The 11612-nt window shown below is 44.8% G+C and overlaps 1 protein-coding gene across 1 annotated transcript; it reads right to left on the bottom strand.

Moving 5' to 3' along the window:
- Positions 1–1197: 1197 nt before the first annotated feature.
- Positions 1198–11612, bottom strand: abce1 (ATP-binding cassette, sub-family E (OABP), member 1). The gene is made up of 19 exons (XM_085269219.1): positions 11452–11612; positions 10238–10379; positions 10069–10154; positions 9853–9950; positions 8285–8402; positions 7367–7504; positions 7209–7278; positions 6690–6786; positions 6478–6567; positions 6283–6404; positions 6032–6156; positions 5554–5650; positions 5126–5185; positions 4993–5051; positions 4642–4752; positions 4068–4210; positions 3520–3642; positions 3329–3440; positions 1198–1593 (listed from the first exon to the last, which is right to left on the bottom strand). Exons 2-19 carry the CDS (start codon positions 10338–10340, stop codon positions 1546–1548), a joined length of 1800 nt encoding a protein of 599 aa, XP_085125345.1. The 5' UTR covers positions 10341–10379; positions 11452–11612; the 3' UTR covers positions 1198–1545.

Here is an 11612-nt window from a genome sequence, read left to right as displayed (position 1 = left end):
ACAACAAACTTCAGTGAAGTGCCGTGAAGAACTGATTCAGGTCATCAAACTTTATTATTAGACAAAGATAACATGAGTAAGTACAATGTGCAGTTTTTAAATGATGCAATGAAATCTCTGATTAACTACCTTGTTTTGAAAAGCTTAGCTCAATGTCACTTTTGGGCAGGCTCAACTTGAGAACAAGGGAACGTAGGAGTTTCATACTAAAAATCTCAGTGACCATAACCTCAATGCCAAGTTTTCTGAAATTCTTGTGACAGTGATAAGTCAAGGAGGAAGTCACCGGAAACATTACCATTTCCTTTTCTCTGTCTGCCACAAGGCTAACTCAGAGGCCTGCTTTGAATCCACCCTGAGGCCACTGACTGCATGCCGTCACAATAAACGCTGAAATAACCCCACACATTGTTTAATCTCTACTCTGGAGACCTCAACATGCCAATAACAGGTCACAGTTACAGCGCCACCCAGTGGAAGCAGGATGATATGTATCATAACATCATCCGGTTAACATGAAACAAACATGACGGTCTCTGCACACCATGTGCAGTAACAGGCATACACTAGTTGTTTATTTATAGCTGCCCTTTCTCCGTGACTAAAACGTGATGTGTTTAGGGAACGTCCGTAAATTGCAACTATCAAAAAAACAAAAAACTTATTGGTGAGGCCCTCCACAACAGTCCCAGCTTCTCATGTGGCCCCTTTGTAGAATTGATTGATCACCTCTGATCTAAAGGGTGTAGAGTTCATGAAAATGCTTTTAAACCATATTTCAGCTCCTAGGTGTCTGCAGTTAGCACTGCTGCCTCACACCAACAAGGCTCAAATCCTGGGGTGTGTCTGGGTACTCTGGTTTACTTCCAGTCTAAACACTTGCAGTGACTGGTTTGGTTAACTAGTGAATCTAAATTGCGTGTGGGTGTCTAGCACAGTCTGAATAGTTGTCACTCTCTGTTCCTCTCCTCACCCCCAAATGGTCACAGCAGATGGCTGTCCCTCCCCAAGCCTGCTGGTCTCTTCCTGTTAAAAGAGAGTTTTTCCTTCCCATTGTCACAAAGCGTTTGTGGTGATATGATTGTGAGGGTTTCCTCTGTGTTGTTGTAGGGTCTTTATCTTTTTTGTGAATAAAACTTGAATTGAGTTGTGTTAGCCTCGAGTCTGTAAGGTGTTTACAAAGACACACACGGAGCATTCCTGGTTCAGGAAGCATCAGTTTATTCTGATTGTAAATGTACGGGTGTTAAAATATTCTCGCTGCCTCTGAATTCAGCCGAGCGTGTTCAGCCTGACGCACGCACACACACACACACACACACACAACGCAATGCACTTTTTAAACACTTCACAACATTGCTTGCTATTGAATGCAGTCCGGTACATATAGGCTGATGTTTCTTTGTTTTTCTTAAATGTTTTTTTATTTAAAGTTTTAATATGTCTGCTGTTTGGCAGGCCGGCCATGAAATGTTGAGGTTATAACGCTTGAGCGTGCGCCCGCTCCAAGATGCGGCTGGGTAGTCGCCTTTGGTCAGGTGGGTCTTAGTCGTCCAGGAAGAAATAGTTCCCACTCTTCTTCTGTTCCGTGTCCTGCAGAGAGATGAGGCAGAGGTCAAAGGTCGGACTGATTCCTCCTCACTGACATCACCGTTTGGATTTTTCTGTCTACCCCCCTACATAAAGATTTCCATGTAGTGCAGCAGCATATATAATGCTGGGAGGGCTACACTTTCTAATTATTATCTCTAAATAACCCCACAGCTGAGTGGACGACTGCAGCTCAGCACAGTAAAAGCTCTTAAGTGATCACATGTAACGGTAGAAGAGCCTTCAGTGAAACCGGAGGAGCACTGTGATGCTTCCTCGGGTTTGAACAGATTAAGAGAAAATACTAAATGCCTCTGAGCGGGTCAAGAGATTAGAACCGTCTGCTCAAATCCAAGGCTTTGGGCAAAAACAGTGAATCGTAAAAAACGTTTGCTTGAAGGGGCGGAGCTAAAAGTCCTCAGTCTCTGCAAACTTGCACGTCGCCTTGAAGCCGGCAACTGATTGCCTGAGAACATTCCAGGGTCCAGTTGCCTAGGTAACTCTCTAACACTTTTACTACCAGGTTGTATGTCAGTCAGCGGTGTTCTTCGCTCTCATTGGCTCGCCTGTAAGTTGAGTCAAGTCTATTTTGGTTCCCACCCTCCTCGTTGCACCAGCTGTTATTTCGTCGAAAGTCACTGACTTTATGATCTCTGGTCGCCCTGTCGCTTCCAGCGTGTACGCAGCTTCATCTTTATCACATATGTCATCCTGTTGCCTAGCAACCACCTTCCAGTGGGCTAAAATGACCCATTTGGAGTATTTATGCACCGCAACACTTTATAACAGCATCGCATCGGTTTAATTTCAACAAAACTTGTTGATACAAAACTTGTTATGCATGACATATGTCATCCTGTTGCCTGGCAACAATGGACACAGCAAATCACACTGCAGCATGAGTATGTGCAACCAAGATAAATTAGGATTATTTTGACCTGAAAAGCTAATGGTCTCCAAGAAATAAAAACATGGAGCTGGAAATGAGCCTGAACCTAAATATATTCATTAAAAATATATTTATAATATATAATAATGCTTTCCCTCTCTATAGTGTACTGGTTTAGATTTGTGTTTTAGTTTCTTTGATTTATTTTTTAACAAATGGGTTTTATTTGTTAGATCAGCTTTAAAGAAACGTCCTTTGGGTTGAATCAGGAATGTTGTAAATCAAAATAAATAGAGTTTATGGATCTACCCGCTGCATCTTTGTCATGTAAGACTCTCAGATCTGAAGAAAACTGATTTCCGCCTGGCTGAAGCACGGCACCAATCACAGCTGGACTCTGCTGCGTGGAGCTCTGTGCATCCCTGACACCTGTGAGGCAGGGCACAGGTCACGATGAAATCACTACAGCTCTGTATCATTTATCCCGGTGTTGACGGGCGAGGACTCGTCATGTGTCACCACTGACATAAAACCTCCACATCACCCCGGAGGAGGAGGAGAAGCCTCACACTGGTGCCCCTCAGTACGATCATTGAGCGTCTGCACTGACGTCACTAAAGCGCCGATAAAAACAACTATAATCATAAACTGCGTCAGCAAACTGGCTGCAGCGGCACCTGTGACAGGTTACCAAAATCAGGAAATGCACGACTGGCTGAAACGACACCCAGAAGTTACTTTTTAATATTATTAGTTCAGTGCTGCATTTTCGTGTCAAGAGTCCGTCCGTGTGTGACGGTCAGTGTGTTTAAATAAAGATTCAAATAAACATGGTTGTCGTGGCGTTACCTTGATGGAGTTGAGTTTGTTGATCCTCGGCCTGAAATTGTTCGGATCTCTCCTGAATGTGATCTCCAGCAGCGACAGGAAGCGATTCATCCCAGCCAGCAGACTCTGAGGCCTGAAAAAACAAACATCACGTTACCGTGGCGGCGGCCGGCGAGCTGACGAAGCAGCTTAGACTCGACGGTTCATCTTACGTGTTGGCTGAAGTCTTCTTGGAGGGAAGCCCGTCAAACACGATGACTCTGTCGGCCAGGTAGGTCGCCATGATGAAGTCGTGCTCCACCACGAATGCTGTCTTCTTGGCGTGGAGGATGTACCTGCGAATAAAAGACGTGTCACAACAGCGCCACACACGGGCAGAGACACACGACAACAACGAGGCCTTCTAATTAGACCGTTTCAGGTCATCCAATGTGGAAGTTCTCCTTCTTAATTACATATTTTGAGACATGACAGACACTTCTTACCATCTTCCACCGCTGCAAAGATTAACCATTCAAATAACAAAAATACTGTTGAGCTGTAAATCATGCAAAGCTACTCACAGAGTCCAAGAATGAAGCTGAAACGAGGAGATTACCTGAAATATGATTATTAAGACGCGCTCTCGTCTGACTTTGTATCAAAGTAAAACTGAAAAGAAATCCTGAGTTTTAAGCCGCTCGCTGTGGATTCGTTGACGCTTGTGTTTGAGGATAAACAGGAAGGGAGCTGCTTGAGGAGCAGGGAGAGGAGCGCATACCTCTTGATGACTCTGGCGGCCATCAATCGCTGCTCGGAGTCCAGGTAGGCAGAGGGCTCGTCGATGAGGTACACGTCGGCCGGTTTTCCCAAACAGAGTGTGAGGGCGACTCTCTGCAGCTCACCTCCAGACAGGTTCTGCACCTGTGGGCGGAGCAGGCAGCTTCATCACCCCGTCTTCATCGTATCTCATTAGAAAACGCTTTCTACCCTCCAGTCGGCTCAAAAAGTCTCCTTACATTTTATTTTAATTATGTTTAAATTGAGTCTGATGACACACAAGTAACAAAATAAAATGGAAAAAGATGGATCGGCGCCTTATCCAGGACAAAGATCAGGTTAGTGTGTTTGTGTGTACCTCTTTAGACATCTTTGCGGGGATCAAAAATTACAACGTTACTCTACTTGTGGTCACTTATGAGGACAAAGGGCCTGTCCTCGCGAGTTCGAGGGCATTTTTGAGACTCCAAATGTGGTTTTAGTGTCAGGGTTACAGTGAGGCTGATGGTTAGGGTAAGCGGCTAGGCTAGCATTAGGTTAATTAGAGGGCCGCTAATTGTTTGTCTCTCTCTTACATCCTGGTCGATGATGCTCTCGATCTGCATCGGCTTCATGACGTCGGTGATGAACTGCGGGTGCGTGTAGGCGTCTCTGATCTTCTCGTGCAGCAGAGCTCGGACGCTGCCCTGAAAACGTAAAACACACTCGACTCCATCAGAGTCCGGACCTTGGTCGCTGCAGATTGGTTTTCATGATATGAACAATGGTAAAAGTCTGCTTCAACTTTATTTAAACTTTTTGGACTCTGAACCCTGGATTTCTGTAAATTCAGTTTGCTGGCTAAAATCAATCAGCAGGCTGAAAGCTGTGAAACAGACGGATGGATGATCCTGTCATGGGTCCGCGGTTAGAAAACGAGAGCTGACCTTGAACTTGGGGCTGATGGTCTGAGGCTTGTAGCTGACGTTCAGGATGGGAATCTCGCCTGAAAGACAGAGCTCAGGGTCAGTGGGTGCGTCCGGTTTAATCTGGCTTCATCTGAGAGAGAGAGAGACTCACCTCCTCCGTCAGGCCTGAGCCCACCGGCCAACATCCTGATGAAGGTCGTCTTCCCTGTGCCTGGAAACACACATACACACTTTCAGACGTGCACGTGTCAGCTTTTCCATTTTTGTGGGAAACAGTCAGAGGAAACAAGATGATCCATATTTTTATTATTTTCCTTTAGTGCCATTTTAAATGAGCTCGTCTGAGCTACGAGATTTTTCATATTTTGCAACTTTTCTTCTCTGAAATTAAATAACTGACTAAGAAAAATTACAGGTTCACACCCTTTAAATTAGATTTTTTTAAATTGGCTTGGAAATGATAAAATGTGTGACGGCCTCCAAAGCTGCTTCTGAATGAAACATCTGAAAAGTTCAATTTAAAACCATTTTTAAACCTTGACCACAGAGATTTAGACTAAAACCCTCAGCGCAGCTCACCGTTCTCTCCCAGCATCACCATGATCTCAGAGTCTGTAAACTCTCCTCCTTTGATGTCCAGCGTGAACTCGCCCATCGTCTTCGACATGTCCGGATACTGAACAACAACAAACAATCAAACATTCAACAAAGAAGCAACTCGGCTCATTTTCTTATGCTGCTTTTTTGCAAATTGTGCAAAACAATATTTATTTTCATTTTCTTGCACTTCATAAAAATTTGTGTATCTCAATAATGAACGGAGTTGGTCCTGTGGTGAGCTTTAAAGGGTTAATGACGACATTTCTAAACCGACAAGATCGAAAAAGCTCAAGAAAGAAAAGGAATCGGCAGATAGAACTACAGCCCCGTGTGACGAAGCTTTTATTTTGAAAAGAAAAACGTGACAGGAAATGAAAGTGGTAGGGGAAGAAAAACAAAAAGAAAACAACGAGCCAAAGCAAATGAGCAGTGATTCAGATTAGGCACATAAACTGACCTGGTAATGCCTGAGTCTCTTCACCTCCTCCTCATTGGCCGTCTCGGCCACCTTGAAGACCAGCGACGTCTCGCGAAACCTGAGATTCTCCGTGGGGACGTAACCGTCCAGGAAGATGTTGATACCTGGAGGAAGGATGCAGGAAGATCAGGACATGCTTTGGGTCCACTTAGCGACAGTGATATTAAGGACAAATACCACCACTTGTTTCTTCACACTTTTACAGAGGTGTGGTGCAATAACGTTTTTACCCTCTCTGACGCTGAAGGGCATGGTAACGACTCCATAGGCGCTCGGGACTCCGTACAGACAGCAGATGAAGTCCGACAGGTAGTCCAGCACGCTCAGATCGTGCTCCACCACGATGATGTACCTGCAACGCAACATCACGTTTAAGAGCGGCGGTGCACCTCCAGGGATCAAACCGAAGCTTTGAAGTGACAAACCTGTCGGGGGTGATGAGTGAGCGGATGGTGATGGCGGCCTTCAGCCTCTGTTTAACATCCAGGTAACTGGACGGCTCGTCAAACATGAAACTGCAGCAGAAGAGCAGAAACAAGAGGACGGCGGTCAGTCTGCGAGCTCGGCTCTCAGCTCACAGACAAAACAATACGTTTGTTAAATATTAAATAAATAAGCTTTCGGGCTGTTTCCTCACATGTCAGCTCTCTGGATGCAGACGACAGCACAGGCGAACCTCTGCAGCTCTCCTCCGGACAGATCCTCCACGTTCCTCTCCCGCAGGTGACTCAGATCTGCAGACAAACACAGAGATGCAATTAGAAATGTTGTTTATACGCAACATTAAAAAAAATCCAAAACAGGGGGAAGATCCCTGGGATTAAACGCTTATTTTAAGAATAGGAATAGTTTCTGCACACAAACTGGTTTATCAGCTCCACACGGAGACACACGCTTTCTTTAAATATGACCCATGAAATAACTCTGTTCCAATGAACTGTGATGTGTCACATGGTCCTCACAAGAGTAAATAGTGTGTATCAACCTAAAAATACTAACACACGACTGTGTTTGTTCATAACGGCACTAAACTGTTTACAGTCGGCGTGTAAACGCTTCCACATGAAGGTTCTTCAGCTTGTAATTAAGAGAGTGTGTGTGTGTGTGTGTGTGTGTGTGTGTGTGTGTGTGTGTGTGTGTGTGTGTACATGTGTACCAAGTTGTTCGCAGACAAGGTCCTGTGTGTCTGTGTCATCTTTCCTGCTCAGGATGGCCCCTACTGACCCCTGTAGGTGGAGACGAAGAATTACAACCGGCCATCAGAGTGAACGCCCATGCCAACAGGAACGATATATTCAAGGAAAAGTCGGGAACCTTGACGGTCTTTGGGATCTGGTCGACGTACTGCGGCTTCACGATGGCCCGCAGATCGTCCTCCAGGATTTTGGTGAAGTAGTTCTGCAGCTCGGACCCTCTGAAGTAGGTCAGGATCTCCTGCCAGTCTGGAGGATTCTGGGATTTCAAAGTACGGATCATTAAAACACAAAGCTTCTGACAACGAGGTCAATGTGTGGAAATGATCCCCGAGGGTGAAAAACTCCAGGGTCTGTATCAGATCAGGATGATGAACTGAGTGTCTGCACTGAGGCCTAGTATAAGAAAAAGCAGCATTACTTTGAATGTGAATCATGCAAAGCTGGGCTGACAGAGTCCATGTAACCATAACTTGGTGTGTTGTCCTGCACAAGTTAATCTGTTCGTAGCTTTTCAAGCAAAAAGGTTTACTGTGTAAATGTCCCTGAATTCTGTTCCTTGCAACACATCTGTCTTATGGAACAGATGTGCAAATTGTTCTACTTTACTAACAGGAAATATGGGATTTGTAAGGATACTTAAAGAAAATTAATAACAAAAGTGCAAAAATTCCAGAAAAGTATCAGTAAGTTGTGGGTTTACAATGAATGAGCTGAACAACATGAGTAAATGAGTCAAACTGAATTACAAGGGAGGAGTTTTGTTTTTAAATGGAACTTTAGAACCTAGTCAAGAATTTCCTTTTGGCTTTGGCTAAAGATCTCAACCATCGTTAGCAGTGAGAAGAGCATGTGATAAAGTTACCCGACCGGTCGGTGGAGCCACACCATAATCTTTTCCTGTTGCTAAACTGATGGCCAGCAAACCAAAAATGGCAACTCCACCCAAACATTATCTTCTCAGGCCAGCAGCAACATGACTGCTGGCCTGTGTGTGTGTGTGTGTGTGTGTGTGTGTGTGTGACGTGTGAACACTCACATCAAACTTCCCCAGGTTTGGTTTCTGTTTTCCGGCCAGAATTTTCAGAGCTGTGGACTTGCCGATACCGTTGGTCCCCACCAGCCCCAAAACCTCACCGGGCCGGGGGATAGGCAGCCTGCACCACACACACACACACACACACACACACACACACACTATAAACATCTTGACCCACCATAACAGACTTTAACATAAGCTAATAATCAAATAGTTCCATCATTTAGTGTCAGCTTTCCTTTCAGGCGTTTCTGCTTTGGTTTGACGGCTTTTCTTTGCTGCCATGGTTCTAAAATGACTTCATTGCTGAGCAATAATAATAATAATAATAATAATAATAAGCTCTTACTTAAACACAAAGTCTTAGCAGTGTTTCTTTACATAGATGGGCTACCTGGGTATGTTTGTGCACTTCAGAGACTTGAAGACTGATTAGTCACGTCCCATGCTTTTATTTTGAAAGTCCAATTGCTGGTATTGAACTAGAGCTGTGCTTCCTGTCATGATGTGACGATCCTCGATGTCATTCAGCTGCCTCTCTTTAATCAGGAATTACTCTGTCCAGCTCCATGAGCCCGTTAGGGTCCGCTTACATAAAATGACGTAAATGTCATCATCAGACGGTTAAGACGAGGGTCTGTGCGGAGGTTTGAATGCCGCTGTTTCAGTGACCACGCAACAACTTCTCAGGAATGACTACATGGACAGCGGCTGTCCAGCTGTTCGCGTCTGCAACAGAGTATATTCAGAGTACGGTGGTCGTACCGACTCGGACAGCACCATCACAGCCCTGGGTTAGGACCTCAGTGGAGAGGCAGCTGATTATTGCTTTTATTTAAAGCATAAAAATCATTAACAGTTGAAACATTATTTTTATTATTCTCCCCTCCAAGGTCAACCTCTCACTTTTTAAAGGTCCTCTTGTTGTACGGAGAATGAGCATCAACTTGTCTGGATCATCAGAGCTGGCTCTCCAGCTATGAGCAGTAGCAGGTTCTCAGTTGAGGAGTCCAGCTTCCACCCAGAGGGCATCAAGTGAGAAGAACACTCACAGGGTTGTAGACCTGAGTGGACGTAAACTTCTGTTTGCTGTTGAGATCATCACGTGGAGCTCGATCCCCTTTCACGGATCCTAAATCTCCTCCAGGAAATCAAAAGAGCGATCTTCACTTTTGATTTCATCTCCATGGAGTAGTAAAGTCACAGGGAGATTCTTTTATTTGTGTGAACAAAACAACTTGTTTCTCCTCAGATCCCGCGAGATGTTCCAACAGAAGTCCGTGTTGGACAGTGCTGCAAAACCACACCTGACCTGATGTGCAGCCTCCAGGCTGAGAATCTGTGGACCCTCCAAACAAAAACTGAAAGCACTATCTATTAACCAGTGTTAACTAAAATTAGAATCATAGCACATGGTGGAGGTGATCAGAACTAAAGGAGCGATCCAAGAATAACAGCTACGCTGGAACTTAATTCCGACCTGTTTCCCGAGGTTTTTGTAACATGTCAGAGGAAACACTGCTCAGCTGTGAAGTGAAGGTAAACAGACTGGAGGTTTATCGCCGTACCGGTGCAGTTTGAAGGAGTTGGCGCAGTATCTGTGTGTGGTTTCCTTCTCCAGGTTGCTGGGAAGGTTGACGATCGACAGTGCTCCAAACGGACATTTCTGCAAGGAGAAAAAGTCACGAAACAAACTTCAAACACACTCTTAATAGTTTAAACGTTGTGACTAAAAGCAGTCTGAAAAGATCATTTCCTGCTAGATATTCAGGCGCCAAGATTACCTTGATGCAGATGCCACAGCCTATGCACAGAGACTCTGAGATCCACACTATCTTACTCTGTGGAGTCACCTCAATACACAGTTTACCTGAAGACACACACGGTTCACATTTAGACACATTTCTCTCTCACTCTAGTTTGTGCCGTCGGTGCGATCATCTCCACACTCACCCATACGGACGACCGGGCAGCTCTTCTTGCACTCCTGACGGCATTTCTTAGGTTTGCACTTGTCATGGTTGACGATGGCGATCCTGGTGTTCTTATCCGCCATGATTGAGGGCGGGAATGATGGACGTTAGCACCTGTGGAGCTGGAGAAACAAATTGATATCTGAGGAGCTGGTTTTGAGAAAATGTGATTAAACATACAAAGAGAAACAGGAACAATTTATAAACTGAGTCATGATTAGCATGCAGCTGCCCAAAACCATCCAAAAAGTCTCTAAATGTAGAGTGCAGCAGTCGGGGTCAAACCTGCGTCCACATGCACAATGTTAACTCTGCTGAAACAACACATTCGCTTCTGAACAAACACTCTTTTTATTCAACAATAGAGTGCTGCAAATCTCCTGCCTAAACCAGCCTCTGGCTGCATTTAATACCTGCTGTCTTTAATTCTGATCCTGGTCTGGTGTGTGCGTATCTAGGCCCCCAGGAGTCGGGCCCATTTGAGCTTTGCAGTCTTTTGTAAAGGAAGAGCGAGCCACACCAGGGTCCATTTAAAATTCTGCCCTTTCATCGTTGCTTCACGTCTGTAAGCATGTGTCTGGAAACACCCGCTTCAGCTCATTTAAACAATCTGTGCCCAACTTTCTTTTTAGTTCGGCATTAATTTAACTCATAATATTAATTATTTTAACTAGCTGTATTCTAGCATGACGGGCGGTGGCGACGAGCATCAAACTAGGGATTTCTCCTCCAATAACGTGCTGATCTGTGGTGCATACATATGCCGAATTAATAAACTACCCATAAACACTTTAAAAATGTCTTGGAATTATAATCTCATGACTGTCTGCTACGGTAAGTGATGTGAAACATCATAACTTGGGAGATTTACGAATGGAATTTGGCGCATGATCCTGTCGTTAAAAGAAAACGCAATATTTTCAGGGCCCGTCTCTCAGCAACACGAGCAAACAGGGGAAACCACACTAACTGACTCCCAATAAGCTGTAACCATACAATTACACTGGATAACGGACCAATTATAAAGAGACGCTTGTCCGGTGGAAACGAAGTTTAGGATGTTCATTGGAGAATGCTAACGGCTAGCTTCACGATATTAGCAGCGGAGGCCCAGCAGCCCGACATCTGCTCGTTTCTGTGGCAATAAAAACGTCAAAAGCAATAAAATCCAGGGCGATGAGTACGCAAACTCACCCTTATCCGGCTCCAGCTACCCGGTTAAGAAGGGGTTAGAAGAGAAGACACGTTTAGAGACAAAAACTGTGGGGTGAAACTTCTGTTTTTTTCCAGCAACGTGTTCTTCTCACGGGCTGGAAGCCGGCAGGAAAGATGGCGGGAGTATCGCAGTTAGCATG

Source organism: Mchenga conophoros, linkage group LG3 (genome assembly GCF_057382185.1).
Source record: "Mchenga conophoros isolate Kocher_MC1m ecotype Shallow Benthic linkage group LG3, M_conophoros_male_GT1.1, whole genome shotgun sequence".
NCBI classification, from domain to species: domain Eukaryota; kingdom Metazoa; phylum Chordata; class Actinopteri; order Cichliformes; family Cichlidae; genus Mchenga; species Mchenga conophoros.
The sequence above is the reverse complement of the archived record's forward strand: the minus strand, read 5'-3'. Positions and strand labels throughout refer to the sequence as shown.